At 43.2% G+C, this 17,275-nt stretch overlaps 1 protein-coding gene across 10 annotated transcripts in view; it reads right to left on the minus strand.

Annotated features, from left to right (window-relative positions):
- OBSCN (obscurin, cytoskeletal calmodulin and titin-interacting RhoGEF) overlaps positions 1 to 17,275 on the minus strand; it is a 281,462-nt gene that overhangs the window by 137,560 nt on the left and 126,627 nt on the right. For all 10 annotated transcript variants that reach the window (XM_066585186.1, XM_066585185.1, XM_066585191.1 and 7 more), the window contains 8 exons: positions 16,898 to 17,164; positions 15,714 to 15,980; positions 15,135 to 15,401; positions 14,223 to 14,495; positions 12,865 to 13,131; positions 11,066 to 11,332; positions 7,132 to 7,404; positions 1,922 to 2,188 (listed from right to left, as the gene is read on the minus strand). In XM_066585186.1, coding sequence (XP_066441283.1) covers positions 1,922 to 2,188; positions 7,132 to 7,404; positions 11,066 to 11,332; positions 12,865 to 13,131; positions 14,223 to 14,495; positions 15,135 to 15,401; positions 15,714 to 15,980; positions 16,898 to 17,164 — 2,148 coding nt within the window. The remainder of the gene's footprint in view (positions 1 to 1,921; positions 2,189 to 7,131; positions 7,405 to 11,065; positions 11,333 to 12,864; positions 13,132 to 14,222; positions 14,496 to 15,134; positions 15,402 to 15,713; positions 15,981 to 16,897; positions 17,165 to 17,275) is intronic.

Consider the following 17,275-nt stretch of genomic DNA (forward strand, 5'->3'; position numbering starts at 1 on the left):
GTTTCAAGCGTTTCCGACGCTCATACGCAATGTTATTGCTCGCATCCATAGACAACATCTATTGAGGCTGTCCGCATGGAATCCATGTTTAAATAGAGCATACTAATACGCTGTATATTATATGGACATTACCGATGAAGGGCAACGAACTGCACAAAAGTATAATACGTTGTATATTATTACACCATTATTGTCAGAGAGCGATTAACTGTAAAGAACCAAAGTGTAATATATTGCACGTTATAAGCATATGATGGACTGAGGACGACTATGCTTATAATGTACAATATAATACACTCCGGTGCTTAATCGCTCTCTGTCAATAATAGTGTAATAATGTACAATGTATTACACTTCTGTGTTGCCTTCAGTCGTAATGTCCTTATAATCTACAGTGTATTATGACTTAGTACAGTTAGTTGCCCTTGGTCAGTAATATCCTTAGAATGTCCAGTGTATAATGCTCAATTGCAGTAAGTCATCTCCGGTACGTAATATCCTTATAACTGCAATTGAGCATAATACAGCACATAATACTGCACTAGAGTGTAATGTACTGTACATTATAAGGACATAACTGATAGTGGGCGACTAACTGTACCACAGTGTAATACACTGCACAATATAGGGACATTACTGATAGAGGGCAAGCTCCGGCGTTCAGTCATACATGTCAACATTACAGCAGTGCCGTGTTTAGGTTTCTATTAACGCTATCTTTTCTCCTTAGGGAGAGCACCTAGACGGTGAGTGAGGAGACTCATAAGGCCATTTATGCTCCTCTGGGTAGTATGCAAATAAGGAGATGAAATAATACCTCCACAGTGCCACCTACTGGAAGGCAGCATTCCTTCAAGTCAAAGTCAGACTATACAAGCCTTGTAACAATGACTGGGAATGACTCGGCTATTGTTACAAGGCTTGTATAAAGAGTCTGACTTGGACTTAAAGGAATGCTGCCTTCCAATAAGTGGCACTGAGGAGGTATTATTCCATCTCCCTTATTTGGTTTCTACTAAGGCACAGATGATTCCACCAGACAATAATACCATGAATGTAATCAGAGATATAACGTAAAGCTCCGGAGCTCCCAGTGTAAAATGTATCCCTCATCAAGCATGTGTCATTTATACTACTCCAGGGCTCAGGTGTGGCTACTACCACTTTGCTCTATATATCTATACCCCAGTTTATGAAAAACGTCATCATGAGGTCACCCATCTGTATAAACTATAGGGATGACATCACTACCCAGTACCATAATTATAACCAATGACACAACCAAACAAAGATTATTAGAAATTAATACTTTGATAAATGATCATTTTAGCAAATAATTTGAAGAAAGAACAAAAAGACAAAGCTTTCTTCATTAAAGGCATAGCGCACTAATAATCGGCCCATTCACCAGGGGCATGAATATTACTCTGAGGGCTGCAGGATCCACAAGAGAGGCACAGACATAATCCGCGGCATCGGAAGCTGTGTCAGCCATTAATTTATATTAATTTTTCAGGAATTTACTTTGTAATTTCTCGTTTTTTGCTTGTTTTCAGCTTTGATGCTGTTGAAGAATCCTGAGTAGTTTTGAAAGCTTTCTGTAACATTGTTTCTTTTTGCTAGCCAGTAACATGTATCATATCTAAAAGATTACTTTGGTTCTCATACAAACACATCTCGCTCTGCTGGCTAACATGGTACCAAACTACTTACTTTTAACCAAGTACTGCAATTCTCTAATACCGAAGCTAAGGTACCACCGCTGGAGCTGCACATCAATATTAGAGAAGAGGTTCACATATTATGTATTTCCAAGTTTGAGCTCAAGGCAAAGAGGCATGAAGATAAGTGCTGAGGCCGGTGAAGATTTAGTATACAGTGATACTGGCGCTAGTCTTCCGTAAATGATGGAAGACCTCACCTTCAACGTCAAGCATGGCGACAACCCTAGTGCCTCCAGCTTCACACACATAGATGCCACTGTCCTCGGGAACCACAGACTTAATGGTCAACTTGGCCACATTCCAGTCTTGCTCGACAATGACCTTCTTCCCATCGGCACAAACGTCTACATCGTTTTTCTTCCACGTAGCCTGCACTGGCCTAGAGTACTGGCAGATGAACTCTGCTGTGTCATCTTCATCAATGGTGAGGTCGTTCATTGGACTGACCACCTCAATGGTTGGATCTGTCAACCAACATGTCAGAGGGGACATGCATTAAAGGGCCTTGATGAAAAGACATCATTGTTTTCAAAGCCATGGTGACAGCATGGTGAAGAGTAAGCAAAGCTTTGGTTAGTAATTGTAGCCATGTGGTAGCTTAAAGTTTGGTAAAGGCCACATAAATGGTGGAATACCTGAGTATACCGGATGGAAGGACCAAGGAAGCAATTTAAAATGTAAGAGAAGACAAAATTGTTAACGGTTGGATGGATTGGATTGTATACGTCCTCTTGCAACTTTAACTAAACACATTACATTACTATTTGGAGTCCTCATACTTCCCAGTGGATACTTGTGCTATGCTGATCTGAAAATAGTGGACACTCCTCAGTGCTGGAACCTCGTATTTACCCTCAGTCTGCCCAACATCCTTCCTACCCTTTAGGTACATGAATGCATGTAATTTACAACCCTTCTTGATTTTCTTGCACCCTTTTCTCTTTGTCTGTTTTTATACCTTAAGGTAGAATGGTTATTTGTGCAATCTTCTCATTCTACCTGGGCAGGACAGAACTACGACAAGTCTGTGCAGCCTGGAGAGCCAATCTCCTATACAGCAGGCTTAGAACTTCATGTCACTATGTATGTGTACAGAAAGGCAACCTGAAGTATCACCGCAGAGTATGCCAATGGGAAGCTATGGATGAATCTACTTCATAGCCTTTAAGGCACCTATACAATCAGATTTTAGTCATCTCCAATCACATCCAAAGCTGAATTTACAATCCTGCTGGTTTCCGGTTACCAGAGAGCAGTGCATTGTGAGAGCTCGGAGGCCAGTTATACTGTTAAAGCAAAGCTGTTAGCTCACGACTAATAGAGCAGCAGAAGCAAAACTGCTGTCTGTTTCCAAGACAACCAGAAAAATGGTGAATGCAGCTTTGGATGCGATTGGAGTGTAGAGCATGAGGATCGTTACTGGAGATTCCATCTGTAATTGAGGTTTGGAGCTGTGCAGTGAGGACGTCTGAGACAACTGCATTATCATCCGGTAGACTCGTCAAGTGGCCACCAGTGCAAGTTCTTACACGGCACACGCTGTGAGAACACTCGATGGGGTCAGGGTCAGTGTTACCAGTGATTTTACAATCAGATATAAAAGTTCCAAGTTTAGGGGACGTTCACTTATCAAACACTGAGTGACCGCATCGCAATCCGAAGCACCAAGAAAATGAGGATGTTAAAGTGACCTGAAGGAAACAGTGTGCGAGAAAAGAAGTGATTCCTCCCCATAGACCAGGACATTTGGTAAAGGCAAGTGCAGCTCCGCATCTCCCCACATATTCAGTTCCTTTAGTTCTAGTTGAGTATATTTTCACTCTAGGCTCGGAAAGCCAAAAATAACCTCCCAAAAATGTGAATACGATTCAATCCAGACAAGGGAATGTAATGTTGAGCCTAAAGGCCCATTTAGACACAACGATTATCGCTCAAAATTCACTCTACAGCCATCTTTTGAGTGATAATTGTTGCGTGTGAATGTGCCCATCTTTCACTTTTCTGCTGAACGATGGATCTCAGTTCGGCATGAAGTCCATCATTCGGCAGAACAGCTGATAAGAAGGACCAAATGCTGTGCTCTGCCCAGGGAGCGCTGATTAGATCGGAGTGACTGGACTGAAGCTTCATCTTACTGTGGACATAAGGAGACCCAGATCAAAGGAGAAGACGGACACAAAGGAAGAGATGAAGGGAAAGAGGACAACTAATAGCAAGATGGAGACAATCACAAGGATCATAGACAAGACTTTGTGGAATTGGAAGACCCAAACACAAGGCAAGACATTTTGGAGGAACATGAGTCATATGGAAAGCGGGAGAGGAACTCAAACAAGGACTGTTGTTGGCTTCAGTGACCCAACGTAACTAGACAGTCTTTTCAGTCATCCATGTCTTCTGGGAATATAGGTTTATATTTTTGAATGAAAGTCTATGAAAAAAATTAGATTTAAGCCCTCTATCTCAATAACGGCCTTGATTGTGCCATATTGTGCACTTTTACACGGCAGCCCATAAACCCCCTTATTCATGGGACATCCCAATGCTGATCACTCATCGCTCAGTGACTGGAGGCAGAGTGGATCGGGGATCGTCCCAGCTCACCGGCCTCCATTCACAGTAAACAGGCCGTCATTCATATATGAACGATGGCCTGTTTACACAGGAAAATGCAGCGGTGGACCAATGATGATTTGTGGGTCTATATGAAAAATCCAATTAGCACTTTATCATTGACCAGATGAGTTCACACGACAGAATTATTGTGCCACCTGCTCAATCTAACAAGTGATTTGCACAATAATTGTGCCGTGTAAAAGGGGCTTAAGTTATGTGAGGATTAGAGATGAGCGAGCGTACTCGGTTTGGGTATTTTTGCACTCGAGCACTGCTTTTTCCGAGTAACTGACTACTCGGACGAAAAGATTCGGGCGGCGCCGGGGGGTTGCGTGGTGGAGCGGGGGGTAGCAGTGGGGAACAGGGGGGAGCTCTCCCCCCCCACTCCCCTCTGCAACCCCCCGCTCACCCCCAGCGCCCCCCCGAATCTTTTCGTCCGAGTAGTCAGTTACTTGGAAAAAGCGGTGCTCGAGTGCAAAAACACCGGAACCGAGTACGCTCGCTCATCTCTAGTGAGGATGACAAGATATTCAGATGATTTGATTACATCCAGGATACAACAGCCTAAAGGCCCATTTACACTGAAAGATAATTGCTCAAAAATCGCTCAAATGACAGTTTGAGTGACAGTTTTGACCGATCATCTTTGCATAACTCTAAGTAGCTAATTAGCTACTTAAGAGTTATTGCAGGCGGAGCTGGATTTGTATATGCAAACAGCTACATTGTTCTTAGAGCTTTCGCAAGAGCTCATTGAAATTAATGGGCATGCGTAAATGGGCACGATATACGTAAAAGCTGTGCACATATACGCACAAAATGAATGTGATTTTGTATGTATTTTTGTGTGTGCACGAACACGTGGTATATTTACGTGTAATACTACGGTATTACATTTCACAATCAGATAATCGGCTGAAACACAATAGAAGGAAACTTTATGAGACAGCATTGAACGGTATACAATGTGCCAACTGGTCAGGGAGTTTACAGCACAATGCGATGCACCTGCCTCAATGACCCCTACAGTCTATGTGAGAGGAATGCCGCAAAAAGGCATCAGAAAACAATTTAGAAAAAAAAAACAATAAAAAATACAGTTACAATTTAATTTGTTGATTTTTTTAAATAATTTTTTTTAAATAATTTTTTTTCAACCAGTAATGTTACTATACAACAATATGAAGATTTCCTCTGTCTTGGCGGAGATGAACATCACCGTGTATGGACATCCGCTCTACACACCATACAGCCACTCATGTAAATATTTAGCGCTAACACTTTGAGAGGCAGCTGGCTGGTGTGGATCAGGCAAACATCCACATCCGGTGACGGATCCCCTTTATGGGACTTCATAGGGTGAAAACAATAGATGGCAGATTAGTGGCAGATGTTCCACTCTGTTAGATTCCAGTGTTCACCTTCGCTAGATTAATCTACATTATGAAGACGTCTTCAATAAGCGGAAGGAGACATCTTTCATGATACTCCAGTAGAGATCACCCACCAGACATAGAAATTGACAACTAACCATTATTAGATGATAATTACATATGATCTGAGGGATATTTATGGGAAAGATCTTCTCAGGTAACCACTGTAAGGACCTCTTAGATCAGTGTTTCTCAACTCCAGTCCTCAGGACCCCCCAACAGGTCATGTTTTCAGGATTTCCTCAGTGTTGCACAGGTGATGTAATTATTGTCAGTGCCTCAGACATTGCCACAGGTGTTCTTACTATAGGAGATCCTGAAAACATGACCTGTTGGGGGGTCCTGAGGACTGGAGTTGAGAAACACTGTCTTAGATCCTAAAGGCCCCTTTATACACAATGATTATTGCTCAAAATTCGCTCAAAAGCCATCTTTTGAGTGATAATCGTTGCTTGTAAAGGTGTACCCATCACGCACTTGCCGAGCACTTTTTGTCCAGCTTAGCTTAAAATCTGTCATCCCTAATAAGAGAATTCTCCATGGGCAGCGCTGATAACATTCTTTCAGCTGTTGTCCCGCTGGAGAACAATAGTGATGTATTTAGAGAACAGACCATCCGCTGTTCTCTAATTACATGCAAATGAAGCTAGTTAGCTACTAATGGGCTGATTAGCCCATTAGTAGCTAATGCAAAATGATTTTGACTAATTTTGAGTGATCATCTATGTGTGTAAGTGGGGCTTAAGACTCCTTCTCAGATGCCATAGGTGCAGTTGTACAGGACCCTGTAAGTTCAGAGTCTCTCTGCCACCTAACAATAGTGTTTTATGCCTTCTAGAATATATGTAAGGAATCACCCTTATGAGGTCCAGGACTCACCATTACTGATGGATAGCAATGCACCGAGCAAAAGGTGAGGGATGATCTTGAGAGCAACAAGTGAGTGCTCCCCATAGGGTATATTAACACTGATCATCCTTTGTATATGTTAATGGTATGTGTTGGGCCATATTTACATGACCAATATTCCCGCACAAGTTCTGTCCATATCCAAAATGGGCAGACCTTGCACGGGAACCCATTCATTTGAATGGGTTCATTCACACCAGTTATTTTTCATTTGAACTGATGGTCCGACTTTGAAAACAAATGCTGCTTATCTTACTATTGTTTGAGTCTCGCACGAGACTAGGATATATAATGTGCAGTGTCCCACACGGCACACTATGTACTGCTGTCAATTTCTACCTGACTTGAAGGTCTATTACCCCCAAAGCCTCAGTAATTGCTGTAGTCCAGCAAGGGGGAACACTAGAGGTGAATGAGCCAATCTTAGTCATGTTAGTCCTTTTAAATACCTTTAATTAAGAGTTTAGCAGTAGATGTGAGGGAGCCGGCTTTGAAGGTGACTACGCCAGAGTCATTGGTCCCCAGGTTTTTTAGGGTTAAGGTGTGGACTGTGCCTTTGTGCACTGAGATCTCGTTCACGGGGCTGTTCTGCAGGGGAGAACCGTCCAGCCACCACTGCACGTTCCGCAAATCCGGGCTGGACAGCTCGCAGGAGAAAGTGGCCGTCTCCCCCGCAAAGACATCCGTGTTCTTTAAACCGGACACTATCTCTACGTTACTCGCTGTGACAGTACCAAAATTAAAGAGAAAAATGAGACAATGTCATCAAATTAACCAAGTGTTGTAAGCAGGAAGAATTACCAAAATGGAAAAAGGAAAAGATGGGGAGTCAGGAGCAACCCAGTCCTACTAGATCAAGAACCTGCCCAACCACAGTAAACCAGACCAGTCCTACCAGATCCAGAACCTGCCCAACCACAGTAAACCAGCCCAGTCCTACTAGATCCAGAACCTTCCCAACCACAGTAGAGCAGCCCAGTCCTACCAAATCAAGAACCTTCCCATTCACAGTAGATCAGTCCAGTCCTACCAGATCCAGAACCTGCCCAACCACAGTAGACCAGCCGAGTCCTACCAGATACAGAACCTGCCCAAGCACAGTAGAGCAGCCCAGTCCTACCAAACCCAGAACTTTCCTAACCACAGTAGAGCAGCCCAGTCCTACCAGATCCAGAACCTGCCCAACCACATTAGAGCAGGCTGTCCCAGAGAACCAAACTGTTCCTGATAGATCAAACTGATCACAAACAGAACCCGACCATCCACTGGAACCAGATAACCTGATAAAACCAGACAGTCCAATAGAATTAGACCATCCAATAGAACCAGATTATCTAACAGAACCAGACAATCTGATGAAACCAGATCAACTGATTGACAAACTGTCCAATATAATCAGACCATCTGATAGAACCAGACAAACCGGTAGAACCAGACCATGAAATCAGATCATCTGTTTTAGAAACAGAATGTCAAATGGAACCAGACCATCTATCTGGTAAAAGCAGACTATCCAATGGAACCAGACTGTCCGATAAAACCAGATTATCTGGTAGAACCAGTCCATCCTATAGAGTGAAGCCATCCACAATCCTATGATGATTGCAAAAGAGCTGATCACAAACTGGACATTATCTGGAGAGAACTCAAAAGGCTAAATCCCCATCCACATCAATATGTACACCGTGCCCTAAATAGTTTTGGATATGTGTGAACACTGATGTGAACTGTGCATCCTCCTCTACATATATGCTGGACTACTGCAGGCAGTTGAGATGTAGATGGTGATCTCTGCTAAGTCTCCTCTGAAGTTATTTTCACTGTACAGGTTATATGAGGAAGTAGTCAGGTCCATCCAGATGACAGATATGAAGAGGAACTAAGCCTGAAGTGTGTCCAAATCTCATCAACATCAGCTCAAAGAGAGAACCATTAGAAGACCTCCATCTATTTAGTGCTGTTCCAAGGATGGGGAAAGAGGAGCAAAAGGGTATGCAGTTAGACGGTGCAGTACATCTTCCAGGTGCCTGTAGGTTATCTATTTTAAGACCCTCCTTTAGGCCCAATTTCCAGGGGCGGGTTTGATTTTCAGAATCCATGCGGGGCACCCAAAAATCAAATGAAATAAAGCACATGGATTTGATTTGCGGACTTTTTGGTCCGGAACACAAATTGCAGCATGCTTCATTTAATTACGAATCCCGCATGGACGGCTTCCATTGAAGTCAATGGAAGCCGTCCGATCTGTGGCCTGTCTGCAATTCAATTGCAGACGGGCCATAGATTCTACAGGAAAGCAGGAGTTTGAAATGAAAAAAAAATTCCACTGCACTTGTGCGGCAGCGCGCCGACCGGCGCTTCTGCACACAGCCGCAGTGAATTAAGTGAAGACCCAGATGGGTAAGCAGAAGACCCGAAGTCCTCAGCCGCGGGCAGGGTCGGATTCCGCTGCGGTCTCCCGCATGCGAAATCCGATCCGCCCGTGAACATGAGGCCTTATACAATGCCACTCATGTATCTTTTCTTCCCCTGGTGTGTATGTGTTGTGTGTATTGTGCCTGCAATGTTACTTCTAGCCAAAGACTTTTAACCCTTTCCAATCCACTGTCTGACCTCTGAAGACATTATGATTTAAGGCTGTACAGCTCTGATGTTGGAAGACGTCCATCGGGGTTCTCTTACTGTATATTGCCAGCCTCTCTGCTGTCGGAGCCTATCCAACGTGTCACCTCATGCAGTACTGGCTTTAGCCAGCAGATAGCGCAGTTGTATACTGGCAGAAAAAGGGTAAGCCCCCTAGGAAAACCAGAATACAAATTGGATTGGAAAGGGTTAAAGGAGCTGTGAGAAGAGAAGTGTTTCAGTATGTGGCTGGGACCACATGGAGTGGCAGGGGAATCTATCTGCAAGCTCTGGAAGCAGCCATGGAGGGGCATCTGGTGTACTATTAGCCTGATGTTCTACAGGAGGGTGAAGTCAGTCTGATCCTATAACATTACTGTACAGTGTTACACAGACTGCTGGGAGCCGTTCCACCACAGTTCACTTCCAGCCATTATTAAGAGAGTCTGTCATTAAGTGCAAGCTCTGTGGACTATATTCTGAGCTGTCACTGTTGGACACATTTTCTTTACATCTCCAGTAATAAAAAGAGGTAACCCCCACAGTGCATCCATATTGTCTCCAGTCTACCTGCACCTTACATACTGACAACTCATATAAGCTACAAATAGACAATAACCCATAAGAAACCATCCGGCTGTCTCCCACTGCAGATGATCGCACCTCCACCCAATCCTGTACGTATCCCACAGGGCTCACTTATAAATCCACTGCCAAGATCTACCGGAAACAACCAATCAGATTCCAGCGTGAGCACCCCCTCCTACCCCTTGTTTCTAAATGCCATTAACATGTGGGACAGCTACATGCTGGTAATTGTAGTCTGAACCAGGTATAAGGCCGGACTCACACGTGCGTATTTGTGCGCATATTTGCACATGAAATTTTTGCATGGGCAACACGAAGAAAATGGAACCCACTGCCTTCAATAGGTTCATTCAGAAGCGCGTATTTTGAGTTCACAATTGCGTTGTGCTAAAAAAACGCTGCACGCTCTATTTTTCTATGCGTTTGTGCAGGAAAAGAACACATCTGGCACTCGTTAAAGAATTTGGCCATTTCAATGGCTCGGAGGATCGGTGCGTGATTTTTGCATGTGCAATTGCGCACCATGCATGAAAAGTACAGTAAAAATGCAGATGAGCATGCAAATATGCAACTTTTATTCCGCAGAAATGCAGCATAAAAATGCGCGCAAAAACGCTTACACTCGTGTGAAGCCGGCCTACACAAGGTGGGACACAACAAAGGACCAGGGTTTACTGGATGTGGATACAGGAGCTTAGATACAAAGTATCACCCTGATGATAGCTGCATAAAAAAAGGACTAACAGAATCTCACATACGGCTATAACAGGTGCCAGTGGGAAGTCTTGGCGCATGCTGTTACTTATAAGAACACTAGGGGGTGCTGCTGCTGCGATGTCAGTGTCACAGCAATTCGTGTTTTGCGGCCGTGATTTTCACGTTCCTCTGTTTAAGCCCTAAAGCAGATATTAACACCACATATATACAGAACACAGTAACAACCTTCCCCCCATCATTCCAGTTGTCTGTGATGGTGACATGCGCCTGAAACAACACGTTAATCACGTGACATCATTCATTGGCTATAAAGTCACTATATAATGGCCGCCAACCACAAGGGCAGGTAAGGTCTTCATCTACCTCCAACCTAACCTCAACAGCTATAGAAGGTTCCCAATCATAAGACAGTCTGGATCTATCATCAACTCCCCCAATACTGATGCAGCTTGTTACCTTGAACAAACACAGACGCCGTGGTCTGGGCGGTCGCCGTGCTGCAGGTATATTGGCCGCAGTCCTCCAGGGCCACGTTGTGTATCACTAATTCTACTATACGGCCATCCTGCTTCATCTCATACTTATTACCAGACTGCAAGACTAGAGCCCCCTTTCTCCACTCCACGGGGGCTCCCTCGCTGGACACCTCACACTGTAACACCGCCATCCGCCCCTCCACTGGATCGATGCTGGGCAGTTCTTGTGTGAACACTACGGGCAGAGCTGAAACACAGTAGAGAATGACAGATCATCCTGCAAATGGAGCAGACTGAAGACGACACTGCTGTCATAGCAATGCAACATAACCGCCTCAGGAAACAGGGCAAAAATGTGTTATATGGTTACATGGAAAAGGTGCATTTTTGTACATACTGCCCCCATGTACAAGAATAGAACTGCTATAATACTGCCCCCTCTTGTACATGGAGGTAGTATTATAGTAGTTATATTCTTGTACATGGGGGGCAGTATTATAGTAGTTATATTCTTGTACATAAGGGGCAGTATTATAGTAGTTATATTCTTGTACATAGGGGGGCAGTATTATAGTAGTTATATTCTTGTACATAGGGGGCAGTATTATAGTAGTTATATTCTTTACATGGGGGGCAGTATTATAGTAGTTATATTCTTGTACATAGGGGCAGTATTATAGTAGTTATATTCTTGTACATAGGAGGCAGTATTATAGTGGTTATATTCTTGTACATAGGGGGCAGTATTATAGTAGTTATATTCTTGTACATAGGGGGCAGTATTATAGTAGTTATATTCTTGTACATAGGAGGCAGTATTATAGTAGTTATATTCTTGTACATAGGAGCAGTATTATAGTAGTTATATTCTTGTACATAGGAGGGCAGTATTATAGTAGTTATATTCTTGTACATAGGGGACAGTATTATAGTGGTTATATTCTTGTACATGGGGGGCAGTATTATAGTAGTTATATTCTTGTACAAAGGGGGCAGTATTATAGTAGTTATATTCTTGTACATAGGAGGCAGTATTATATTAGTTATATTCTAGTACATAGGAGGCAGTATTATAGTAGTTATATTCTTGTACATAGGGGGCAGTATTATAGTAGTTATATTCTTGTGCATAGGGAGCAGTATTATAGTAGTTATATTCTAGTAAATAGAGACAGTATTATAGTAGTTATATTCTTGTACATAGGGGGCAGTATTATAGTAGTTATATTCTTGTACATAGGGGGCAGTATTATAGTAGTTATATTCTTGTGCATAGGGAGCAGTATTATAGTAGTTATATTCTAGTAAATAGAGACAGTATTATAGTAGTTATATTCTTGTACATAGGGGGCAGTATTATAGTAGTTATATTCTTGTACATAGGGGGCAGTATTATAGTAGTTATATTCTTGTACATAGGGGGCAGTATTATAGTAGTTATATTCTTGTACATAGGGGGCAGTATTATAGTAGTTATATACTTGTACATAGGAGGCAGTATTATAGTAGTTATATACTTGTACATAGGAGCAGTATTATAGTAGTTATATTCTTGTACATTGGAGGCAGTATTATAGTAGTTATATTCTTGTACATAGGAGGCAGTATTATGGTAGTTATATTCTTGTACATAGAGACAGTATTATAGTAGTTATATTCTTGCACATAGGAGGTAGTATTATAGTAGTTATATTCTTGCACATAGTACACCATTATATTATTGTATTGAGAGTTACAGCAGGATTATAATAATGTAATGTACAATCATGTCTACTTTACCTTTAACGTGTAACTTTGCAGATGTTTTCTGGCTTTCTGAGTGACAGCTGTATTCCCCAGAATCCTCTAGTGTGACGTCCCTTATACGTAGTGTGTGGGTGGCTCCTTTCACACTGATACTATACCGTCCTCCAGGCCTGATTATGTTAACTCCTTTTCTCCATTCTGCGATCACGTTTGGTTTGGAGAACTCGCAGTGCAGGATGGCTTCTTCTTTCTCATTCACTTCTGCCGGCTGCAGAGGCTTGATGAATTTTAAAGGTATAGCTGGGGGGAAAGGAACAGCACATAAGGACCTCACAACAACTGATAAGAAATATATTGGGAGGTTCTTGGACTATTACAAAGTGCAAATACATAAGACTGCGGTGAACTCCAACATCTGATAAAGCCCCCAAACTGGAATTAAAAACTCATTAGACATCAGTAACATAAAGGCATCAGTTCATAGGCTGCACGATTTTTGGGTAATATACATTTTAAAGGGGTTGTCCCGCGGCAGCAAGTGGGTCTATACACTTCTGTATGGCCATATTAATGCACTTTGTAATATACATTGTGCATTAATTATGAGCCATACAGAAGTTATAAAAAGTTTTATACTTACCTGCTCCGTTGCTAGCGTCCTCGTCTCCATGGTGCCGACTAATTTTCGCCCTCCGATGGCCAAATTAGCCGCGCTTGCGCAGTCCAGGTCTTCTCCTGTTCTCTATGGGGCTCCGTGTAGCTCCGTGTAGCTCCGCCCCGTCACGTGCCGATTCCAGCCAATCAGGAGGCTGGAATCGGCAGTGGACCGCACAGAAGAGCTGCGGTCCACGGAGGCAGAGGATCCCGGCGGCCATCTTCACAGGTAAGTATAGAAGTCACCGGAGCGCGGGGATTAAGGTAAGCGCTCCGGTGAGCTTTCTGTACGTCCCTGCATCGGGGTTGTCTCGCGCCGAACGGGGGGGGGGGGTTAAAAAAAAAAAAAAAACCCGTTTCGGCGCGGGACAACCCCTTTAAGGGTATTTCCACTATTTCACTGGGACATATCCAAAGGATAAGGAACCTAAGAACATAAGACAAGAGCATCTATTGAGGAGAGCTGGCAGCTTTCATCATTTTATTATCTTCATAATTTAGAGTTATAACCTTCCTCTTATGTGGACAAGGGGCCTTTGGATCCAGATGTGACTGTTTTCATTTTTGACCCTTAATGACCATCTATGAATGACTGAGCGCTATGTCTTCCAATGAGGTTGCTGGGCAATAAAAAGGGCAAATAGAAAACCTCTCCTGTCATTTTGAGGTTGCATCTCTGCAATGCCTGGGACGTGGAACATGAGGAGATGAAGTTTAGCCATTTTTCCAGTAATTACCTTTGACATCCAGCAAAGCAGTAGTTGTGTTCTGTCCCACTCTGAAGCTCACTAGGCCAGAGTCCTCTGGTGAAACTTTCCTTAGGGTCAGGGTGTGAATCTTTCCCTTGTGAACAGCTATCTCGTTCATTTCATTGGACTGTAGAGGGACTCCGGCCAGATGCCACTGCACATCGGGAGCGTTGTCCTTTGATACCTTACATTTGAAGATGGCATCTTCTCCTTCCTCCACAGACACATTCTGCAGCTGGTCCACAATGAAAGGTTCAGGCTCTAAAATAAAAAAATAATCAACTTATAAAGAACTGTACACGAGTTATGATGTGCAAGAGTAATATTCTGAAGGATCTGTCCAACAAGGTCTCTAAGATAAACTGCCGCCAACTCAGAATGCCACCAATTTAGACTACCACCAACTCAGACTACCACCAACTCAGACTGCCACCAACTCAGACTGCCACCAACTCAGAATGCCACCAACTCAGACTGCCACCAATTCAGACTGCCACCAACTCAGAATTCCATAGACACAGACTGCCACTAATGGCACCCACAGATCTTTACTAACATACAGGCTATATGATTTAACTTTTTGTGATTTTCAAGGGCACTGACTGCTATAAGGTTTTCTTCTTGCAATTCTCACTGTTTCTATGTAACTTTCTGTTCCAGACTGAATAAATGGGGCGAATGTGACTAGCCTATCCAGCAAAAAATGGGGAGCACATGCAGCAGCGATCACTACTAAACCTTCACTACGAGAGAGTCTTTCAACCGAAGATGATATTTACATCAATACCCTAGAAAACCTCCATGACTTGCATTATGTGGAAGATCTGGGGACTCTACTCTTGATGTTGGAAATATTGATGAAAACTGACTTCTATTGGGAATTTTCGGTAATATTTTAACCTTTTACGTGGACTTTCGCCACAGAGGTCTGATGCCCAGTGTCAATGCTGTACTCTGCTGCATCGGATGGCTGCAGCTTGTGTATGCAGAGCTCCACCATGCGACCCGACTGCTTCATCTCATACTTGGCCCCTGATTTTAGGACCACTCCGGCTTTCTTCCACTGCACGGTGGCATCCGGCTTGGAAATCTCAGCCCTCAGGGTCACGGATCCGTTCTCCTCTCCTTGCTCGTTCTGCAGATGGCGGGTGACCTGCACGGGCAGCGCTAAAAGATGTCAACAAGGTGTTAGGTTGAAGAATCTTGCCGATAATTGCATTCTTTATACATTTAGGGCTTATTCACATGGGCATTTTTTGGTTTCAGCTTGCACATAACGTTCCTCTCGCCTACAAATACTGAGTGCTGCCAGCACCAAGAGCATAGTGCACACCGTCACCCGATGACAGTCATCCCACTCCCGCATAGCCTGACCTCTGGACACATGATGGCCCCTTTCTCATTGTGGTTTACCTAGACCAGTGAATATACTCCATGAAGTGACCTCAGACTGTCAGATATACAGGTTTATCGACTCACCTGTTACCCGCAGGTTAGATGTGACCTTCTGATCGCCAGTATCACATGTGTAGTCTCCAGAGTCCTCCGGCAGGGCCTGCTTTATAATCAGCTCCACCGTTTTCCCTTTCTGCTTGATATCAATTTTCTCGCTGGTGGTGATCTGTGTGGTTCCCCTCCGCCACTTTACCGCAGCATTGTCCTTAGAGATCTGTGCACGTATAACAACTGTAGACCCTTCCTCACAACTCTGGTCTTCAGGCTTTTGTTCAAACACCACTGGGATGGCTGCAACAAAGTAACAGGAGGGCATCACTATAGGACTGTCACTGAGAAATGGAAGATTTACAGGATGCAGCATCATTATACAGGAAAATCTATGTATGACACCGTCATCAAAATCACCTCCTTAAACTTTTATAAGTGAGTTTGAGTTTCAGAACATTTTAAACTCAAGTACCATCCAAAGCTACAGTTGAATCTCTACTGCTATATCATGTCCTATACTTCAGTCACATCCATAACTACAGTCCTTACTAACTGTCACATCATGTCGTAAGCCCCATTTACACGCAAAGATGATCGCTCAAAAATTGTTCAAACCATAAAGAAAATGACAGTTTGGGGCGATTATTTTGCATAAAGTACTAATAGGCACTAATGCTCATTAGTACTTTATCAGCTTCATTTACGTGCAAATTAGCCTCCAGGAGCTGTTGCAGAACTCTGAGCTCTGAAATGAGCTCTATTGCTCAGCTATGGTCTGCTAAGAGAATACAATATTATCTCCAGCTCCCAGCATGCGGTCTAAATTATGGTTTTTATGCTGAACTAAAAATCATCGTTCAAACGAAAAGTGCATGATGGTAGCTTTTAAACGTACAACGATTATTGCTCAAAAGCCATCGTTTAAACAAATTTTGAGCGATAATTGTGACATCTAAAAGGGCCCTTATACTCCAGTCACATCCAGAGCTACCACTTGGAATTTATCAGGACTGTATTGACAGACTCATAACACATATATATAGATAGCAGGCGGGGAGATTTTATCATGAGGTATACATAAGTAACAGATTATATCAGCATTAATGTGAGTAGCCTCTAATGAGCCGATGGTCAGTCCAGGTGCCCACATGACCCCATCATTGGTGAAGATCATTCCCATCTGTTCTGTTATGACCTTTGCTGTATCAGGTGCATACCTGAAACGGTGACTTTAGCCTTCGATTTCTGGTTCCCGATGTCGCATGAGTATGTTGCGGAATCTTCAGGCTTCACATTGTGGATCTGCAGGATCTGGACGTTGCCGTGATCCAAGAGATGATACTTTGCACTGGGAGTGATCTGCTCAGCTCCTTTCCTCCACACAAGAGGAACACTGGGCTGAGACAGCTCGCACTGGAGGACCACCAAGGAGTCCTCCTCCACCTTCACGTCTGAGAGTTCTTGTGTAAACACTGGGAGTGGAGCTAGAAAAACATAAGATGCCTGACACTAAGGAGCAGGTAACAAGGTTCTTAAAGGAGCTAAGAAACAGATTGTATACATATCCCTTCCATATGAGTCCTTACAGCCACTCA

This window comes from Eleutherodactylus coqui, chromosome 12 (genome assembly GCF_035609145.1).
Source record: "Eleutherodactylus coqui strain aEleCoq1 chromosome 12, aEleCoq1.hap1, whole genome shotgun sequence".
NCBI lineage: Eukaryota > Metazoa > Chordata > Amphibia > Anura > Eleutherodactylidae > Eleutherodactylus > Eleutherodactylus coqui.